Source organism: Symphalangus syndactylus, chromosome 19 (assembly GCF_028878055.3).
Source record: "Symphalangus syndactylus isolate Jambi chromosome 19, NHGRI_mSymSyn1-v2.1_pri, whole genome shotgun sequence".
NCBI classification, from domain to species: domain Eukaryota; kingdom Metazoa; phylum Chordata; class Mammalia; order Primates; family Hylobatidae; genus Symphalangus; species Symphalangus syndactylus.
The window spans coordinates 15508134-15530959 of record NC_072434.2 but is presented as its reverse complement, the minus strand read 5'-3'; the positions used below and the strand labels follow the sequence as shown (position 1 = coordinate 15530959).

At 39.4% G+C, this 22826-nt stretch overlaps 1 protein-coding gene across 1 annotated transcript in view; it reads left to right on the top strand.

The window, feature by feature from the left end:
• Positions 1 to 19894, top strand: part of CR1 (complement C3b/C4b receptor 1 (Knops blood group)) — a 106480-nt gene extending 86586 nt beyond the window's left edge. Inside the window, exons 31-35 of the mRNA XM_063613605.1 lie at positions 32 to 217; positions 2115 to 2138; positions 3144 to 3219; positions 10978 to 11082; positions 19676 to 19894. Coding sequence (XP_063469675.1) covers positions 32 to 217; positions 2115 to 2138; positions 3144 to 3219; positions 10978 to 11082; positions 19676 to 19688 — 404 coding nt within the window. The 3' untranslated portion in view covers positions 19689 to 19894. The remainder of the gene's footprint in view (positions 1 to 31; positions 218 to 2114; positions 2139 to 3143; positions 3220 to 10977; positions 11083 to 19675) is intronic.
• Positions 19895 to 22826: the final 2932 nt, after the last annotated feature.

Sequence of the window (22826 nt, the reverse complement as noted above, 5' to 3'; positions counted from 1 at the left end):
ATCAATTTCCTCCTGATTTGTCTAATTTCAGAAGTAAATTGTAGTTTCCCACTGTTTATGAATGGAATCTCGAAGAAGTTAGAAATGAAAAAAGTGTATCACTATGGAGATTATGTGACTTTGGAGTGTGAAGATGGGTATGCTCTGGAAGGCAGTCCCTGGAGCCAGTGCCAGGCGGATGACAGATGGGACCCTCCTCTGGCCATATGTACCTCTCGTAAGTGCAAGTGCAAAGAATGTGGGACCTTCCCGGTCATGGTTATTGCTCATTCATTCATCCATATTGGCATCAAGTGTGGTGTGATGTTTATGGCATATGCTACGAGCTACAGAGTACAATATGAGCATCCACCTATTCCAAAACTCCCATAGTGAGAGTAAGGCCAGACTTCCTCTTCTCATACTTCTCACTTCAGCTCTGCACCTTTTTTGTCTATACCACTTTGTGGTTGCATGAGCCACACAGTAATGATTTATTTACAGCCTACGAGCCTTACAAGAAATGTTTTCAGCATGAGTTAGGGAGCACCTTCCAAGCTGCAGAGAGCAGCCGGCCTGTCTCCCTCACCACTGGAGGGGACAGGATTTTAAGTTAGCACAGCTGATTTAGAAATGATGTATCATTGAGTTCTGTAGAAGAGTAGCCCTCTGCTGGCAACTGGAAGGTACTGTAAGATAGAAAATTCTACCCACATCATGGAGCAGATGAGCAAAATTAATAATGAACAGCCTTTCTTAATCCAAGTTAGTGCTACACTTTCCCTCTCCCCATCTCTTATGACTCTTCTAATACATGGTTCTACACCAAGATTGTTCAAGATCCAGTTTTACAATTAATCCTGTAAATATGCTAATATGACTCACAGATAATATTTCTAAATTATCAGCTTAACACTCCCTTAATATCAAATTATATTTGCTTTTTTGGCAAAAATCTCACTGGATAACTTACTAAATGCTTTTAGAGTATTCTGAAGATCTGGCTGGGACTGACAGAAAATTCAGATCATTGGAGAACCAACCGTATCAAATATTAGAACAAAATATAAAGCAATAATACAAAAGTCACTTTGCACCAGCACAAGAAGAGACATATAAATAAGTGGAACAAAATTGATATTAATAAAATAAAGGGGCTGGGTATGGTGGCTCATGCCTGTAATCCCAGCACTTTGGGAGGCCGAGGCGGATGGATCACCTGAGGCCAGGAGTTCAAGACCAGCCTGGCCAACATGGTGAAACCCCATCTGTACTAAAAAATAAAAAAATTAGCCGGTCGTAGTGGCAGATGCCTGTAATCCCAGCTACTCAGGAGGCTGAGGCAGGAGAGTTGCTTGAACACAGGAGGTGGAGGTTACAGTGAGCCGAGATTGCTCTATTGCACTCCAGTCTAGGTGACAAGAGCAAAACATTTTTTTAAAATTGTCCATTAAATTAACAATATAAAGGTTGTTAGGTGAACACCCACTAAAAAGCAAGGATGTGATGAAACTGATATTGTTGTGTGTTGAAGGTACTATTGTAAATTTGCAAAAACTCTTATGAAAAACAATTATGCAATGTATATGGAAAATAATACAACTATTCCTGCCAGTTAGCCCTCCTAGAAATTTAATCTAAGGAAATAATGTAAAATATTAAAATATTTTATGCATTTTATTAAGAGTTTCGTGAGACAGAAACCTAGAAACAAGTTAAATGCACAATAGAAGTCATTGAATACACTATGATGCATCTCCTAGATTGTGTTAGTTTGCCTTTGTTGTAACTTGTATTTCTAGCATATAATTATGGAAAACACACATATAAGGAAATGTACCAGAACAGAATGTATCAAAACATTTTTTGGGTACTAGGATTGGGGTGACTTTTCTCTTTAGTTCTGTATTATAAATTTTCTTCTGTAATTGTATTAATAATAATTTTTAAAAGTCTTCTCTGAGTGCAGAAGGTAAAATGAGAGTACGTGAATGAAACCAATGGCTTTTTGCATTAGAAAAAACATTAGACTGAGTCCTGAAGAAAAATCAGGATGACTTGTCACTGGCTGAGAGGTCCTGTTCAATCACATTGCATGCCAGAGTGATGTTTTGTGACTTTTGTCTTCCTTTTAGGTGCACGTGATGCTCTCATAGTTGGTAAGTTTTATGAAAGGTTTGCTGAGGAATTCTGGCATCTATAACAGTAAGTACCTACCTATAATGAATGAAATGTAAAAAGAGAGATCAAAATATCTTGAGTTGTAAAGAGATCAAAATATCTTGAGTTGTAAGTTCAACTAGAAAGAAAATAATGATAAGTTAGGCCACGATATGGTGAAACTGGCATCGTCATATGCATACTAAATAACCTTCATCAAAGGGTCTTTACTATCTTTGAACCATTACAAATGAATAATCATTCATCAGTGTCAAAAATTCTTTATTTGAATGTGGTGGGAGAATGCAACTTCTTCTTTCAGTTGTAACCTGGAGTATGCCTCCAGATGGTGATCCTGCTCGTTTGCGCAAATGGAAAGCCACAAGACCACCAGTCTTCTGACCCCATTATCTGTGATCTGCCTAAATAAGAATAGTTTTGTAATAGAGTTTGCTTCCAAGGGAATACTGTGGCATATTACTCTTACATCCCTTTTTACACATCTGGACACTGAGACACAGAGAGTTTACGTAACTTGCCCAAGACCACAGAATGGGGTAGCCTGGGTATACTTATCTGTGGAGACTGTACACTTTAACAAGCAATAAATGGACAAAATGACCTAAATATATAATTCAACAAGAGAGAGAATTCCAGTATTTTCACAATGAAATGCCTGTGTGTTAAGTCTTAGGCAAGAGACATGGGCAGGGCCATGGAGAGCTGGTGGCCAGCTGCCCCATCGCGGTTCTCACTTACTTTTGGAAAAGCTGACGTTGGACTAAAGGTTACAAAAGAGGTCAGCTCACACCTTAACTATAATAACCCTGTGGGAGTAAGACTAATGCTATAGAAACCCAGAGTAAAGCAGAATGTATAGTTACATCTTTAAAAAAAAAAAAAAAAAGCATTGGCAATCTGTAGTGGGACTGGATACTAAGATAGAATTTAAAACCTATAAGTTATATTTTCCATGCATTTAATTACCTTGTTTTACTGCCTAGGCACTTTATCTGGTACGATCTTCTTTATTTTATTCATCATTTTCCTCTCTTGGATAATTCTAAAGCACAGAAAAGGGTAAGTATAGCCATATTATCCCAAGAAATGTAAACTGTACTCACCCCCTCTTGGAAGTCAAAAGAAAGTAAAAGACAAAGAAACCCATTGCTACATAAACAGATGTGGTAATTCTTATAAAGAAGGTCCTTGACACACAGTATAGACAAAGAGGTATTCACACTAAAGGAAGTATATAGGATACCAGAACAATTAAAAAATAATAATAATAACAAAAAAAGAGCATTTTGGCCAGGTATGGTGACTCATGCCTGTAATTTCAGCACTTTGGGAGGCCAAGGTGGGCAGCCCACTAGAGGCCAGGGGTTCGAGACCAACTTGGGCAACATGGTAAAACCCCGTCTCTACTAAACATACAGAAAATTAGCCAGGCGAGGTGGGACACACACCTGTAATCCCAGCAACTCGGGAGGTTGAAGCATGAGAATTGCTTGAACCCAGGAGGCAGAGGTTGTAGTGAGCCAAGACTGTGCCATTGCACTCCAGCCTGGGTGACAGAGTGAGACTACATCTCAACACACACACACACACACACACATGCACACACACAGCATTTTAAGAAGGAATTCAGTTTTACAGAAAAACAAAGTAGGCAGAAGGAGTTTTTAAAAAGTTGTTCATGAGGCTGTTGATATCCTAGTTTTGCTAAGACCTTGCAGACACTGACCTCTAAGCCCAGATCCTATCATAGCACTGGAAGTTAGATTGGGTCACTTATGGCACACATATCATATGGCACACATATCATATGGCACACATATCATATGGCACACATAGGCTGCCAGTGGGGAAGAATTGAGACTTTCCATTGGGTATTTTAATATATAAACAAATATTTTGTAAACACCATTAACTTCTTTTTTTTTTAAGACAGAGTCTTGCTCTGTCACCCAGGCTGGAGTGCAGTGGCACAATCTTGGCTCACTGCAACCTCTGCCTCCCAGATTTAAGCGATTCTCATGCCTCAGCCTCCTGAGTAGCTGGGACTACAGCCATACGCCACTACACCAGGCTAATTTTTGTATTTTTAGTAGAGAAAGGGTTTTGCCATCTTGGCCAGGCTGGTCTTGAACTCCTGACCTCAAGTGATCCACCCGCCTCAGCTTCCCAAAGTGCTGGGATTACAGGTGTGAGCCACCAGGCCCAGCCATCATTAATTTTTTAAACTTGAAAGAAAAAAAACTTGCAAAGACTAAGATCTGAATAAAGAAATGTCTTTGACAGGGAGAACCTACACAGCTTTTGTACTCGTTGATTGAATTATAACAACCTCAGCGAGGCCAGAATCAATAATATCAATGTTATATGGTTGATGAGCAAATTCTATACCCATAGAAAAACTGAATTTGTAACTTTTAAGTCAACGGTTTTCTATAGCAAATATTGTAAACAAGTGCAGTTTCCTACAACAAGATTTACAGAAATTGAAGTTTTGATATTTCACAAAGATGCCAATATACTTTTTAAAAAGTAGTTTGTCATAGTAGATCTTGCTGTAAACAACCTAGTCAGGAACTCAATTTCATGGGAAAATACTGAATTAGTAGATATTTAAATTTAAATATCCATTCTTCCTAACTAATGTTCTCTATATTTTACGGCTTGACATATATTCTTTGCTCTTTTCCATTACAAAAAGAAAAGGTGGGCCGGGCGCGGTGGCTCACGCTTGTAATCCCAGCACTTTGGGAGGCCGAGGCGGGCGGATCACGAGGTCACGAGATCGAGACCACGGTGAAACCCCGTCTCTACTAAAAAATACAAAAAATTAGCCGGGCGCGGTGGCGGGCGCCTGTAGTCCCAGCTACTCGGAGGCTGAGGCAGGAGAATAGCGAGAACCCGGGAGGCGGAGCTTGCAGTGAGCCGAGATTGCGCCACTGCACTCCAGCCCGGGCGACAGAGCGAGACTCTGTCTCAAAAAAAAAAAAAAAAAAAAAGAAAAGGTAAGTAGCTGCGCACTTTACCTTGACAAAGTACTTGTGTCAATACATTTTTCCTCTTAAAGTTTTGCATTAAGTACCATATAATTAGTGAGTTAAGTTTTTAAAAAATTACTAAGTCTAAGTTAAAGAAGTTGGGGCTTCTAATTTTCTGTATCTATATCAGTCTCTAGTTACAACTACACAGGGGAAATGATTATCTCTTCTTCTTGGAAGTATTCAAGATACTTTAATATCTTGAAGATATTTGAATATCTCCACCCTTCTAACTATGTCATTCCTCATTACTTATGGCCCATACCTTGTTAATCACTAGAGGGTCAGACTCCCAAGCCTAACTATTGATTTGTTTCACCTACATAATTTAAGATCATTTCCTCATATTAATCATCTTCAGACATAAACATGACTCAATAACCATTTCATAAAATTTTTTCTTTAGAAATGATTGTCTTGTATAGTCTAAGCAACCTGAGACCATATGCCATTTCTTCATGTTTTCTGTCTCGTAAAACCTGCCTCCTATTTTTTCCATATTCTTTTAAAGTGTAATGTCCATCGCACAACCATTCTCTCTCTGACCAGTGGCTACCAGAAATGTGGCAGAAAGAAAGATCATGATCCTCGTTAGACTTAAAGGTCAGGGAGGTAAACCTCCCAAACATCTATGTAACCCACACTAAAACCTATTCTATATGTGTAATCCAGGAAAGTTTTTAAACATTTTCTAAACTTTTACTTTTGACCTGTTTCACTTCTTGGGATTGTAACTGCCTGACGTGTTCTTTCTGCCTGTCATACAGACAAAACCAGTTCCCTGAGATCATGGTATACTGCAGTAAAGAAAGAGATGAATTAACACAAGGCCAGTCACATGGAAGAACTGGAGTTATTGCTCAACTCAGTCTCCCCAAGAACACTGGGGCTAGGGTTTTTATAGATCATTTGGTAGGAAGGGAGCTAGGGAATGGGTGCTACTGATTGGTTGGGGATGGGGGTGTGGGAAATGTTCCTCATGTGCTGTGTCCACCTCTGGTTGGGGGCCACAGGACCAGTTGAGTCATGAGTCACAGGTCCAGGTAGAGTCAATCAGTTGCCAAATGCAAAAATCTGAAAAACATCTCAGAAGACCAATCTTAGGTTCTACAATAGCGATGTTATCTATAGGAGCAATTAGGGAAGTCACAAATCTTGTGACCTCTGGCTACCTGACTCCTGGGCAGTAATGGATTATAAAACCTATGCCTATATTTTAGCAGAGTTCAGGTCCCTCTCCTAATCCTAATCTTTTGGCCTTTCATTAGCTTTCAGTCCCTGAGCAAGGAGGGAGCTAGTTTTAGGAAGAGACTGTTATTATCCTTGCTCCAAAGTTAAATTATAAACTAAATTCCTTTCATGGTTAGCTTGGCCTACACACAGGAATGAGCGAAGCCAGCTCACCCATGAGGCTGGAAGCAAGATGAAGTCAGTCACGTTAGATTTCTTTCACTCTCAGAATCTTGGCAAAGGTGGTTTCAGGATAGTGAGTGCATTTCTCTAACAAAACACCATTGATTTTCATGTTAGAAATAACACATAGCTAAAATTGGGAAAAAGAAGTAAAGAAACTTAAATAATCAGAAGGCAGAGGTCCCTTCTTTTGGAAGGAGTTGGGCTGATTAATCATGCAGTCATACCTCCTCGAGTGGGTGTGGCCAATAAGCTAAGTCATTGTGGCTGTGTGAGGACGGCTGATTATTCCTTATCTGGAGCTCAAGCTTTCCTCACAGAAAGACAAGGGCATAAAGGGCCTCATGGCAAAGAAGAAGGAAGCCATGTGGGAAACACAGAATATGAGTGGAGAGTATCATAGTGGTCATCAAGTAAGAAGAGCCGTTTATCCTGGAGCTAAAAAAGACTGACAGAGACAGAATAGTGTAGAACAAGATGGCCTGCTCTTTGGGAGAGCCACAGTCACACCAGGCCTAGAGAGGTGCAGGCTGACGTCTACCTCAAACACTAGAGACAATTCAGAAGCTGCATAAGCAGTCTGAAGACTTACCAATAAACTAAAATGAGGCTGGATGTGGTGGCTCAGGCCTGTAATCCCTGCACTTTGGGAGGCTGAGGCTGGTGGATCACCTGAGGTCAGGAGTTTGAGATCAGCCTGGCCAAGATTGCAAAACCCTGTCTCTACTAAAAATACAACAATTAGCCTGGTGTAGTGGCACATGCCTGTAGTCCCAGCTACGCGGGAGGCTGAGGCAGAAGAATCGCTTGAACCCAGGAGGCGGAGGTTGCAGTAATCTGAGATCGTGCCACTGCACTCCAGCCTGGGCAACAAAGGCAAAACTCCATCTGAAATAAGTAAATAAATAAATAAATAAAATAAAACAAGAAAAGAAACTAAAGTGATACAGAAATAGAAGGAATACACACACAGAAATGATCTCACCTTCTTTAAAATGCTCCTTAAGGAGGTCTACTTTAACTATCCTAGTAAAGATGACATGACCCCACCCCCACATTCCCAGTCTCTCTTATCCTGCTTTATTTTTTTCATCGACTTATTCTCTTTTATTATAATTAATTAAATAATTACATTCCCTGTTTATTCTCTCTCTCCCTCCATGAAGTCGGGGATTTTTCTCCTATCTTCACCAATGGATACGTGACAAATCTAAACTGTCCCTGGGACAAAAAGAGTCTCAATAAATATTTATCAAATGAATGAGTGAGCTAAACAACACTAAGAGTGTTACCACAAGGGGAAATTTCTGCCGTAATTCTCTACCAAGTTAAACAGTGCATCTTTAACTTGTCCTAAACTTACTCCAGGTTTCAAGGCTGCTCCTCGTTCTAATATACCAACTGTCTCAGTCTGTTGGTATATATAGTTGGGCAGTTATAACAGAAACTCCAGAGACTGGGTGGATTCAATAAGCATTTAAGCTGGGTGCAGTGGTACCTGCCTATAGTCCCAGCTATTTGGGAGGCTGAGGCAGGAGTACTGCTTGAGCCCATGAGTTTAAGGCCAGCCTGGGCAATATGGCAAGACCTTGTCCGTAAAAAACATTATTTCATTTCTAAAAACCAAGCATTTATTTCTCATGGTTCTGGTGGGTAGAGCGTCCAAGATTAAGGCAACTGCAAATTCAGTGTCTGGGGGTGTCGCTTTCTAGTTAATAGACTTCAATCTTTTCTCCGTGTCCTCAAATCAGAGAAAAGGAGTGAAGGAGCTCTCCTGGTCTCTTTTCTAAGGGCACTAGTCCCACTCACAAGGGCTATGCTCTCATGATCTAATTACTTCTCAAAGGTCTCACCTTTGAGATCCTATAGTAATTAGATCCTATAAATTTTCAACATATAAATTTGGAAAGATACAAACATTCAGTCCATTGTACCAACACTGCATTTGGTAAGCACATATGCTTAAACGATATCACACTTGTTGATTTCATGTGCCTTCTCAATCCTCAGCTTTCCCTGATTAAGAATACCTAATTACTCTGCCCATTTCCTCTGCGCCCTTCACCTTGGCCTTTCCACTCGCTATTACCACTATCTCTTGCCTTCTTGGTCTCTACTATACTCCTCACCATCTCTGCTCCCTGGACTATGATCCCCTGTGAGCAAGGACCACCTATATCCACCCCAAACAATTTTTATTTAATGATTTTTTGATCTCTACTTGTACAGCAGTCAAAATTAATAATAATAGTAGCAGTGGTTAACGTATTTACAAAAAGGGTTAACATGTTTATTTATAGGTTTATTTACCATTTATTATCTTCTTTGGTCCTCAAAGCAACTCTGTGAGGTATGTTATTGTTATATTGTTATCCTAAAGCATAAAACACTCTAGGTTCAAAGAAATTCAGTGGCTTGTTTAAAGCCAGTGGGAAGTTGTTAGGAATTAGGCCTTTAGTCCAGATTATTTAACTGGAAATCTTGAACTCTTTGTGCTAGTATTTTGACAATGTTAGTTGCCATTTCTGAATCTGACTCTATATTACTGAAATTCAGTATCCAGAACTGTATATAGTACAAACCTAAAGTATTTTCCTTTTTTCTTTCAATATTCTTTTTCTCCCTATATTTTACTGAATTTGTTTTAGCTACTCTGGTATATTGAACCAGTATCTTTCTAGAGAACAGTATGCAATCTCTCCTTTTTTTTACTCTTTATTCTGAGTTATTAGGCTATGAAAAATTAAGGTATTTCTTTAAGGGCATCTTTCCATATTGAGATTTCCTGGCATTTCACACAGACTTGGCAAGTTCTTCCTGTGATTTAATCTCACTGCCTTGTTATTTCACTAGTTAAAAATATGCTGCCTGCACATTTTGATATTTCACTGTGTATTTACAACAATAATTTGTGATAATGTTAAATAAGATAGGTCATAAGATAGGTCATGCACTCATCACTGAGGAATAATACTGGTTAGACTTCTTCATTCAGAGCCCATTATTGCCTCTTGTTAGTGCTTTGTACCCACTCCCATTTCTACACAAAACAGCCTTGTCCACAGTCAAAATTTCAAAGTTTCCATTGTTGTGATGCTTAGAATGATAAAATACTTAAGGCCATCCTCTGTGAAGGCTCCCTGAATTTTCCTATGTTCACATTAACCACCAGTAACTAACCAGATAGCTCTTCATTCAACATATACTCACCGAGATCATATTCTCCAAAACCCCGTGTACCACTCATCACCCAAGACCACCTTCAGAACACTACTCATCTTACCACTTAATCACCACTCCCTGGAAGGTCATACCACCTGGCTATATACCCCTCCACTCTTCCTCATCCATGGATCTCAAGTATGCCTTCCCTGTCCTGTGAAAACTCTGCCCCCTGAAGCAGTCTGCCTCTTTTTCTCAAATGATGCTGTCATTCTAATTTCCATAAGAGGGTAAAGAATAACTGAGTGTTGAGGGAACAGTGGTACATGTTGAAGTGAGTTAACTCTTTGAGCTTCCATTCTTAAATCCCTAATACCAACTCATACATAAAATCTCCAGGTACTGCTACTGTTTTATCATTTCATTGATAAAAGATGAAGTGTTTATTAACCCCCAAAGAGGCAGTGTACCACACTAAGTGAGGGCGAGGGCTTTGCAACCGCTAAGGCCTGTGTTCACAGTCACTCACTCTCTATGAGACCCTGAGCAAGATACTTATCCTTAGTAAATTTCATTTTCCTTGCCTGTGAAATGGAGATAATAATAGTTCCTACCTTACTTAACATAGTGCCTCATTTATGATGCATGTCAGAAAATGTTAGCTATTATTTACACATGATTGTTATTACTGACATTAAAAAGTGAGTAAATATTTCTTTTTACTGTCAGTTCTTAAATACCTTCATGACAGCTACTGCTGCCCCCTAACTGTGGGTATTGCTTGTACAGAAAACAGAACATATATCTTCACTATAGGAGAAAAAGGAAGCCTCGTGTAACATTGCAGTGTAAAGTCATTCATGTTGTGCAGCTTAAGTGTCAAAATCTCGATGTAAATCCTATTTACTAATCAAAATTATGTCAGAAATAGTGAAATGTGTTAAGGCATGGACATCTGCCTATAAACAATTTAGAGTATCCTGACAGAAAATACAGGATGATTTTAGTATTATTTTCTAATCTAAGTTTTTGCTTAGTATTAAAAGATGAGATTTGGTTATGATTTTCCTTTCAGATGTCTTGCAAAGATATCAGGAACTTAAGGCAAATAATACCTTAAATTTCAAAATGCAAATTACTAATTTCTTTCAAAACAGATACTTAAACGATTAAGACAGTTTTTCTATTTTTTTCCTCTGCCAATTAGCAATAATGCACATGAAAAACCTAAAGAAGTGGCTACCCATTTACATTCTCAAGGAGGCAGCAGCATTCATCCCCGAACTCTGCAAACAAATGAAGAAAATAGCAGGTACCTATATACATACTGAATTCAAAATGTTTTCAACAACTCAAATATCAAAAATGGAAACAGGACTTGAATATGATATTGCACTAGGTAGGTCATTGATACCAAAGAATTTAGAAAGTACTTCAGGAGCTGGAAACTTCTTTTTTTTTTTTTATTGGATTATTATTGTCATTTCCACTGATTTGGGGTGATGACTCTAAGTCAGTGCAGTCACAGTCACTACTTTTTCAAAGCATTCCTATAATTTCCTGTATTTATGCTATGAAACTTTGAGAAGTAGTATGCTTTTCTTTTTCTTGTGGAACCCAAGAATTTGCTGCCTGCTTGTACCTCCAAGTCTTCCAGCTTCCCTTAAATGCACAGAGTCACTTTAATGTCCTCTGGAGACTTTCACTTTACCTCCCTAGCCTCCAACCCCTTTGATTTCTGACTTCCACTGAATTCTCTACTTCATTTGGCCTCTTTGACTGCTCCTTCTTTTGGTCCTCATTCCCTTGGACTTATTAAATACCTAACCTTTCATTCTACCTATTCAAAGCAGGCTTACTGCAAGCTGTTGTGTAGTATACATTGCTAAAGATTTGGGGTGAAAAGGGAAATTATACCATTATTGAAAGTGGTATATATCAATATTAGAAATCACTGAACTAAAAAGTAACTAGCACACCAGAGACCTGAAAACTACCACCTGTGAGCCAAATCCAGTTGGCCACTTGTTTTTGTAAAGAAAGTTTTACTGGGGCACAGCCACACACAATCGTTTGTCTACTGTCCCCGCCTCCCTTTTATACTACAACAGCAGAGCTGAGTAGTTGCAACAGAGACCCCAAAAGCCCAAAGTATTTACTATCTGGCCCTTTAGTGGAAGACTTTGCTAACCCCTGAACTATATCATACTATGAGAAATTTCTCACTGGCTAGTTCCCCTTTTAACCTGGGCTTTCCATCCTCTTCCCAGGCCTCTCTCTCTCATTGGATACTCCTCTCTTTTGTTCAAATCTTTACTGCATTCTCAGGGTATGCAGTAAATACAGGGATTCAGACTCTCAGGCTTCTTGAAAATTCAAAACTCCATTTTTCTTTAACATTCAGAGCAATTTATTTGGCTCTGGTTTACTTTGGCTATGCCCAAGAATCCTAAAATGTCCTACCCATAGGTGTTCGGGACATTTTCAGAAATAAGATCATCATATGCCCTAGAATTAGGCCAGTCCTGTAGAAAGCAGAAGCAAAAGCACCACAATCATTACTAAATTTCTTTTCTTTACGTCCTACCTCTTTCTCATATACATGTGCATTAATCTAAACTGGGCATGTTACCCCTACATACATCAGAAATCCTAAATTCAACAGAGGACAGTGGAAGGGGCCCCAGGAAAAGGGAAGGAAGTGGAAAAGATATTTTATAGTTAACCAAAATATAAGTAGAAGTAATTCAAACTTTTCTAAACAAAAAATTACAGATTATGTCCTATTTTCTCCTATAATAGAAATGAATTTGCAATGCCCTGTTTATTATCTGTCTTCCTAGTTGCTTTGCTTCTAGCTTATTTGTCATTACTGTTTATGAAAACAAATGAAATATGCATTGCTTTTTTAAAATTCAAAATTGATATTTTACTTTTTGAAGCTTTAATGTTTATCTGGCCTGATCCTTCTCAAATGGGCATTTGTATACACTGGGGGATACATGGCTAATGCTAATATACCAAGGGGATATAAAAATCATAAGATGAAAATGGCATGGTTTCCTAGAGAGTATATTCTTCTAATGTTACTCCAATAGTTCAAATAAAAATTGTATTATTTCAGCATGAACACAAACACATTTATAAGGGAGCAAAAGACAAATAAATAATGCAGGAAGTTTAAGATAAAATAAGACAGCCGGGCACGGTGGCTCACGCCTGTAATCCCAGCACTTTGGGAGGCCGAGGCGGATGGATCATGAGGTCAAGAGATTGAGGCCATCCTGGCTAACACGGTGAAAACCCGTCTCTACTAAATATACAAAAAAAAAATTAGCCGGGTGTGGTGGTGGGCGCCTGTAGTCCCAGCTACTCAGGAGGCTGAGGCAGGAGAATGGCATGAGCCCAGGAGGCGGAGCTTGCAGTGAGCCGAGATCACGCCACTGCACTCCAGCCTGGGTGACAGAGCGAGACTCCGTCTCAAAAAAAAAAAAAAAAGATAAAATAAGACAGAAAATATTGTGCTTTCAGGGATGCTTCAGGGTATGTCTCCAAAGTTCTTGCGTGAGGCATTCATTTTCCTTTACTATCAGAGTGCTATGGGGGAAAAGTCAGGCAGAACTGATTCAGGGCCAGCTGTGTGGCCACTCATTTACAGACAAAATGACAGCAGACTGGAAGAACAACAACCATCTTTACAAGAGTTCATTTTAAAAATATTCCACAATAATAAATTATTTGATTTAGCCTCACTCCTGTCAGACTACCTGCCTAAAACACTTTTCCACCTTTCTTTCTATCTAAATTCCCTGAACCCAGCTCGAGCTCTGAATTCAATCAACCAAGATGCTCTCCCAAACAACTCTAGTCCAAAATGATGTCTCTCTTTGAAGCTCACATTTCCTGACTACACCATTTAAAAAATAAACTAATTTATTTTAACAGTAATATCTCATCATTATTAAAAACAAGAAATAGGGAAAAATATTAAAAAATATAAAAATTACCTGCAATAATCTCTACCTAGTAGTATTCTTAAGCTTCTTTGCATATTATTGTACATTTGCATATACACCTTGAGATTATATTGATTGCACAATATTGAATCCTGCTTTTTTTACCAAATGACAAACATTTCTCTCATCATTATAACAGTATATAACCTATAGTAATTGACATTTCATGTGTTGTTTTTTGCCTGTTAACTCTATTGCATTCATGTACTTGCTTATTTATTCTTCAAACATTCTTAGCCACTTACAATGTGCCATACGTTGTGCTTGTGTGTGTTTTCTTTTCCATGCTAAATTAACTTCTGATAAATAGAGACTATTTTTTAAAGATCTCCCCAATCTCTGAGTATAATCAAATGAGAAATGTTCAGTAGTCAACTGAGCATGTTAATCAATTGAGAAATTAATTTATGAAAATTTCATTTATCCTCAGCTTTTTGGAAATACCCTTACATCAAAGTACACCTCAAATTGTGTAAACTGACTACTGATCACTTTTTGGTAGGTATAAAGTCCTTAAAAATTTTGTTTCAACTTTCCCTTTTAAGATTGGAATTTTGACCACAGTGTTCCACAGGAACAAAGTGAATCATCTGTGGCAAAATATGCTAGTCAAGAAGTGAGTCAGAATCTGTGCCAAGTGTTAAGACCTTGTGCACCCAGGTTCTGGGTTGGAGTAAAGAGGCAGGCTCCAAAGACATAGCTGTGTGTTGGACATGAGAGTGTTTGGAGGAATACAGGTAACAGGTGATGCTGGGAAGTCCTGTGAAGTGGAAGGAGAACGAAGATGAGGCATCTGGTGGCAGTAATAACCAGGGAGCAGATGAGCTGGAGGGCCTCATCAGGAGGTCTGTCCCTTGGTGGAAGGACACCACTCCTGGCCTTAAAAGGAGAGGCTTCAGCACGGCTGGGGAAGCACAAGGATACCTTGTACTAAATCCACTACTGCAGCTCATTCTTAACTGTAAGTAGAAGAGGAGGACATGCTTTCCGAAGCTGACCCCTCCAAGATGACCAGTTCCTATTTCTGTCTCCTGCTACCACCATGGTGTTGAATAACAGAATCAAAAAAATGTTTCTTCTGTTATGGGTGACCTGTACGTTTTCTAGAATGGAATGAGGCTCTTTATTTAGTAGCTCAACTCTGAGAACACTTTTTCTTTGGACAAAATTAAAAAAGGAAAAGGTCAAGTTAATCATTAATCTCTCTCTTATCTACCAATGTCTCCATTTATGCCATACTTTCTATGTCCTACATAGCAGCCATCACAGAGGGCAATAAACACTTCTCATGACCTTGTAATTTATATGGAATGCTGAAGGGGTAGGTTGCCCCTCCACACCTGTGGGTGTTTCTCGTTAGGTGGAACAAGAGACTTGGAAAAGAAAGAAACACAGAGACAAAGTATAGAGAAAGAAAAAAGGGGGCCCAGGGGACCGGCGTTCAGCGTACGGAGGATCCACTGGCCTCTGAGTTCCCTTAGTATTTATTGATCATTATTGGGTGTTTCTCAGAGAAGGGGATGTGGCAGGGTCATAGGATAATAGTGGAGAGAAGGTCAGCAGGTAAACACATGAACAAAGGTCTCTGCATCATAAACAAGGTAAAGAATTAAGTGCTGTGTTTTAGATATGTATACACATAAACACCTCAATGCCTTAAACAGCAGTATTGCTGCCCTCATGTCCCACCTCCAGCCCTAAGGCAGTTTTCCCCTATCTCAGTAGATGGAATATACAATCGGGTTTTACACCGAGACATTCCATTGCCCAGGGACAAGCAGGAGACAGATGCCTTCCTCTTGTCTCAACTGCAACAAGGCATTCCTTCCTCTTTTACTAAAATCTTCCTCAGCACAGACCCTTTACGGGTGTCGGGCTGGGGGAAGGTCAGGTCTTTCCCTTTGCAGGAGGCTATATCTCAGGCTATCACATGGGGAGAAACCTTGGACAATACCTGGATTTCGTAGGCAGAGGTTCCTGCGGCCTTCCGCAGTGGTTTTTTTTTTTTGTTTTTTTTTGAGACGGAGCTCGCTCTGTCGCCCAGGCTGGAGTGCAGTGGCGCAATCTCGGCTCACTGCAAGCTCCGCCTCCCAGGTTCACGCCATTCTCCTGCCTCAGCCTCTCCGAGTAGCTGGGACTACAGGCGCCCGCCACCACGCCCGGCTAATTTTTTGTATTTTTTTTTTTAGTAGAGACGGGGTTTCACTGTGGTCTCGATCTCCTGACCTTGTGATCCGCCCGCCTCGGCCTCCCAAGGTGCTGGGATTACAAGCATGAGCCACCGCGCCCGGCTATTTCCGCAGTGTTTTGTGTCCCTGGGTACTTGAGATTAGGGAGTAGTGATGACTCTTAACAAGCACGCTGCCTTCAAGCATTTGTTTAACAAAGCACATCCTGCACAGCCCTTAATCCATTTAACCCTGAGTTGACACAGCACCTGTTTCAGGCAGCACAGGGTTGGGGGTAGGGTTACAGATCAACGGCATCTCAAGGCAGAAGAATTTTTGTTAGTACAGAACAAAATGGAGTCTCCTATGTCTACTTCTTTCTACACAGACACGGTAACAATTTGATCTTTCTTTTCCCCACATTTCCCCCTTTTCTTTTCGACAAAACCGCCATCATCATCATGGCTCTTTCTCAATGGCCGCTGTCTCTTCGGAGCTGTTGGGTACACCTGCAGACAAAACAGGCACACAAGGATTAATATGAAATTTATAATCGTAGTACTTCCGATGGTCTTAACCCAAGTGACAGGGTTAAGATTTGTGAGGCCATCAGCAGCTCCTGTGATTGCCTCAGTTCCTGGCACCAAATTTAAATGGGCTTTTGATGTTTCAAAAATTTATTCCTTTAATTTGGAAATGTCTAAAGTGAGATTATCTTCTCTTCGCTGTAGATGGCATCTAACCATGTCCCAGTGATGCTCAGACTCGTTATAAACTTGGGGTGTAATACAAAAATCTGATGTATTCCAGTCACACTGTAACTGGAAATGATGTTCTAAGCTCATGAGCCTGTCTCCCATCCAAATTACAGTTTGTCTAAGAACATTAATTTGGTTTGCCAATTTTTGATCAATACCAGATTGTGAATTCCACAATCTTGTAGAATTTTTTTGCCAATCATTAACAAAGTTTACTGACTGAACAGAAGAGTGCAATGCAACTCCTGCCACAGCAGCCGTAGCTGTGACTGCAATTAATCCCATAATCACTGTAATTAAAGTAAAAGTGAATCTTTTGGATCTATTTAAAATGCCTTTTAATACTTCAGTCAAAACATGGACGGATGGCGAGGCCTCCCACGTTCGGTCCATGGACACGGAGATCCACACGCCTTCTCTTGCTCTCACCAGCAGAATACGGTGTTGCCAATTAAAACTTTATCAATGCAAGTAAACAATCTGCAATTTTCACAGCTTATAGTTTGAGAGTCTGGTTTAATAACTATATTTCCTACAACTAGCATATAAGGGGGCTTTACACAGCTTTGTAAAGGAACTGTTAGACTGGAATTTAGGTTTCTAGTATAAAATGGCTTACGATCTCTTGTTTCTAAAGTTTGATTTCCAGACCAAATTCTAATGCGGTATGAGGCCACAGTAAGCCTCCATAATTCTGCATGTTCAGGACCAGAAACAGGACTTATTATTTTTGGTCTTGGGGTAGAGATTACTTTTTCTCCCCATTCCCAAGGGTAGAAAGACTGTAATTTTTTATGCTTATGTTTGTCTAAACTGTCTGTTAAGTCACTATCAACAGCTGGACTCACTTGTGCACTGGGACACAACTGAGTTTGTCCTGTGCAATTGTGGTAGAATTGACCTCGAGGTGCCCAATCTGAATAGTTCCGAATTCACTCTTTTGTAATATCACCATGCTATTGGCCACACATTCTTCCCAAACTAAAACTTCTGTATTTTTTGATCCTTTGGGAATTTCCTTGGGGCGAAGTTTCCCTTTAGGTCTAAATTTTAATGATCTTTGATAAGAAAAGTCTTGTAAATAATTTACCTGTGGCCTGAGTGACATCCCGCTTACCATGTGATAAGTGACTCTACTGATGGGACTGACAGTAGGTACTTGCACCAACCAATTTTGGACAGCAGGCATTAAACATCCTGGTGCTCTCCCTAGGCAAATAGGAGGATAACGATACCCAATGGAAATATTTATCATCATCCCTTCTTCCTCAGGTTTGGCAGGGCAATGATCATCTGTGGGGCCAGGTACCCATACACTATCATAAACATATACTTCAATAGGATTATCCATCCATGTGACTGGTGTTTCCATCTCTGTGGAGGTGCTTTTCTTTGCATCTCTGATGAGTTCATTGTAGATCTTCAAATGTCTAGTGGGTATCCAAACAGGAAGCTGATTTTCTCCTGGTGAAACACAAGCAAAACCTCTGCCCCACGTCACCACCTTCCCTATTTCCCATGTCTTATTTTTATTATCTTTCCATCAAATCAGTTTTCCTTCATGTGGGCTGTTCTTTTTACCAGTAAAATGTTGTGCTGCAGAAGTAGTAGTTTAAAAAATTTAAAGTATAGAGTGCTAGATTAAGTTGCATCTGAGGAGTGGTACATTCCTTACTGTCTCCCCCTTCTTTTTGCTTAACTGAGTTTTGAGTGTTCTATTAGTTCTTTCAACTATGGCCTGTCCTTGGGAATTATAGGAAATTCCTGTTGTATGTGAAACTTTCCACTGATTTAAGAATTTTTGGAAAGCTTTACTACAGTATCCTGGTCCATGTCAGTTTTGATTTTTTCTGGAACTCCCATTACAGCAAAACAAGATAATAAATGTTTTTTAACATGGGAAGTACTTTCTCGATTATCTGGCCCTAAACAATGTAAAATCATAGTACTTTGATACACTTCTGAGGCTGTACCTATGCTGACAAGTCCTGTAACAGCCTTTTGTTTAGGCCAATTTTTTGGCCACTGATTTAAAGCAATGATAGAGACATCTGCTCCAGTGTCTACTAAACCTTTAAACTGTTTTCCTTGAATAACAGCCTTACACACAGGTCTGTTCTCTGAGACCCGACTTGCCCAATATGCAGCCTTTCCTGTCGGATCAGTGCTTCCAAACCCTCCTGTTCTTTTTATCTCACTATTTCCAACCTTAATATAAGGCAGGAGTAATAATTGAGCAATCCTGTCTCCTGGACTGGCACTCCAAGGAATTGACGAGCTAATAACCAATTGAATTTTGCCTTTATAGTCTGAATCAACCACACCAGTATGAATTTGAACTCCCTTCAGACTTAGACTTGATCTACCTAAGATTAGTCCTACAGTCCCCTCAGGAAGTGGGCCATATACCCCTGTGGGGATTTTTTGTGGGAGCTCCCCTGGAAGCAGAGAGACTGCCTGTATAATACATAAATCTACTGCTGCACTGCCTCTTGTGGCTGGGGACAATTGTTGTATTGTGGTAACTGGCTCATTCCCTGAGGCACTTGGGACAGTGGGGGTTGTTGTCCCTGAAAACCCCGAGGAACAAAGGGCTGAATTGGGAATGCCCCAGTTTGTTGCAGGGCCTGAGGCTGGCCCCTTTGCTCGTTTTCCCGACAATGGTTGCCCATTTCTATCAAATTTAGAATGACATTGACTAGCCCAATGTTTTCCTTTTTTACATCTTGGACATAAGTCAGGTGACTCTTTTTTATTTGAGACTGGGCAATTCTATTTTAGATGACCAATTTGACCACAATTATAACATTTCCTTCCAAATGTTCTAACTTGTCCTCCTAAAGCGACTCCCGTTATTGTGGAATAAAGTTTACAAAATATCCAAAGCTTATCAGCCTGTAAATTCTGGGTAGTTCAATTGTCTACCATGCTGTTAATTAAATGCAAACATCCTGTTATTTCAGGGTCCTTCCTTGACAAAGTACTATACAGCTGAAGAACATCTCGAATACAATTTTGGTTGGAAAGGAGCCAATTGATTTCAACAGAATCAGATCTGAGCTTCATAAAGTCTAAGTGACGTCACAGAGATGCAGACATGTGCACTTGAAGATGCTGCCGCTTCCCCAGTACCTAGCGAAGCTCCTCCCTCTTTGTGTGAAACCCCCACCCTTCTGCCTCATGCTGAACGCGCACAGTATCTAGTCAGGGGAAAAGACTGCATTTAGGAGATAGAAAATAGTTTGGATTACTTAAAGGAATAAGGTGTTGCCTGGAATTTCTGGTTTGTAAGGTGGTCATTGTTCTTTTTTAAAATATTCGTGATATGGAATGGGCTCAGTAAGGAGAGCTTGGAAAATGCAGAAAGTTATGAAAAATAAGTCACTTATAATTATGCTACCTACTGATAACACTCCTAATATTTTGATTCATTTTCTGCCTATCTTCTTTCACATACGTGTTTTTTTACATATGTGCTTTTTCCCCTTAGTTTCCTCTTATTTTATAGAGCAGAACCCTAGTCTTTTAAACAGTTTAGAGTGAAATATATGCTATATCAGTTCTTACTTTCTCTAGGGAGAGAAATTAATTTACTAGAAAGGCATGAAATGATCATGGGAAGAGTGGTTAAGACTACTCAAGGGAAATATTTGGAAAATAAGCTTTCGATATTTTCTAAACTTTATTTCAAAAGCACTTTGTGCTATGTTCTATGTAAAAAACATAATAAAAACTGAAATGAAAGAATAATTGTTATTATAAAAGTACTAGCTTACTTTTGTATGGATTCAGAATATACTAAATTAACTTTTTAAAACACAACTTTTAAAAAATGTATCAAAATAATAAACATGTTCTGATATTTTTAAAATAAGTGATCTTGTGTTCTTTAACCAGTCCACATCTTTAGAGAACAAAAATGTGTTATGATATTACGGGCTATGCTAATGACCTCTAGAAAACATCAGAATATTTCTGGATATTTAATAACAGCTTTATATATGACTAATGCTCATTTCTATGTAATTCTGTTTAATAGTTGCTTTAAAGGTGAATTCTGCCACATTTACTTTGACAGCAGTATAAGGAGTGAGATAGACATGAACCTGAATTTCAATTTAAAATCATGGAAGAGAGGGGAAAAAAACCAGCTTAAGAAAAATCAACTGATAAACTGCAAGAAAAAAAATGCAACTTATATCACAAAAGCTAATTGCTCTATTATTCAGAGAGTACTTAAAAATTAAAGACCAAACTTCTCTCCACCCAACAAAAATTGGCAAAGAACATACAGCTAGATCACCAAGAAAGAAGGGCAAGTAGGTGGTGAATATATGTAAAGATACTTGATAGGACTTTTGCTTAGTTGGATCTTTAGCAAATCTCTTTTATTTCTTGGGATTTTGAAGAAGTAACTTTTAAAGGGGGACTAGAAACTAAGTGATTGGGAATTGGCCTTTTTAGAATTAAAATTTCCCAATTCAAGAAAAAAAAATCCTGTGTTCTTTTTTTTTCCAGAATGGAGTAGGTCAGTGAGCAATGTGATTAATAAATATGCAATGCCTGTGACTTTTGATTTGTTTTGTTTTGTTTTGGAGACAGGGTCTTGCTCTGTTACCCAGGCTGGAGTGCAGTGGTGTTATCTAGGCTTACTGCAACCTCACCTGTAACTTTTTAATTGCAAGAAAGCCAAAAGGTTTTTTCCCTATTACATCAGTTATAATGAGAAATACCGTATATACTATGAGTAAAATACTATATTGCCTAACTTGTATTATTAAGCAATTCTGCTAACCTGCGACCTTACATTTTCATCTGAAAAGCAGGGGCTGGACACCAATTGCCCTCTGAAGCTACTGCTAGTCCTAACATTCTTTGTTTTGTTTGCTTTTTTGGCACACTTAAGTGTGTAGTATGAAGCTTATGATGCTTAAATGAAATTTTCTGTCTCTACCATTATAATGAGAAAGGAATAAAATACTTTATTTTGGAAATCTACTTATGGGATATAGTTCTGTACCTGATTGTTTTCATAATCCCTGTGGTGATGTGTAATGCCACAGACATGCTCTTGATGGTAACAGGAAAGAAAATCAGACACAGCTAAACATAAAGGTCAGTTGGCTGGCAGGTGCTTAGCAGGTGTAAATAGAGGCCCATTCATGCTGCTACACTTGCTCCTGAAAAGCATAACGTAAATACAGTATACTAATTAGGAGGCAAATAACCATCTAACATGGTTCTTTTTTTTTTTTTTTTTTTTTTTTTGAGACGAAGTCTTGCTCTGTCACCAGGCTGGAGTGCAGTGGCGTGATCTTGACTCACTGCAACCTCTGCCTCCCAGGTTCAAGTAATTCCCCTGCCTCAGCCTCCTGAGTAGCTGGGACTGACTACAGGTGTGTGCCACCACGCCCAGCTAATTTTTTGTATTTTAGTAGAGACGGGGTTTCACCATGTTGGCCAGGATGGTCTAGATCTCCTGACCTCGTGATCTGCCCACTTCGGCCTCCCAAAGTGCTGGGATTACAGGCATGAGCCACCGCGCCCAGCCCTAACATCAAATTTTAAAAGAGTTGGCCACAGTTTAATGACATCCCTGCACACCAGCCTCCACCCATACTGCCCTTCATAAGCCCCTTAAAGGAGATCCCATAGTTCTAAACCTGGTCCACAAACACACATATCCTCATTCTCTCCTTTTCTTCTCTTTGGGGAGTTGGAGGAAACATTAATCTCCTAAATCAACTTCATTCAAAGCTTTGCCTTCAAGTTCTACCCCTGTTAAGGCCTCAGGAAGTTCATTGTCGACATTGAACTCAGTCACTAAAATGACCTCAAGTCTAAGGGATAGACCACAGCTCCACTTCACAAGTAAGCTTGCAACACCTGATTTAGAAAAGTTTGCTGTGCAGACAGTTGTAGCTCATCCCTTTTACAGACCGATCTCGATTTGTTTCCTAGGGCCTAAAATTATTTAAATCAAAATCTCTCAGAACTTTCTGGACATTTAATAAATTCATGCTGGAGGAGAACTGGCAGAGATATGTTAAATGCACTTGACCACAAGAACCATTTATTTCATCCAATATTTACCAGCTATTCATTGTACACTTA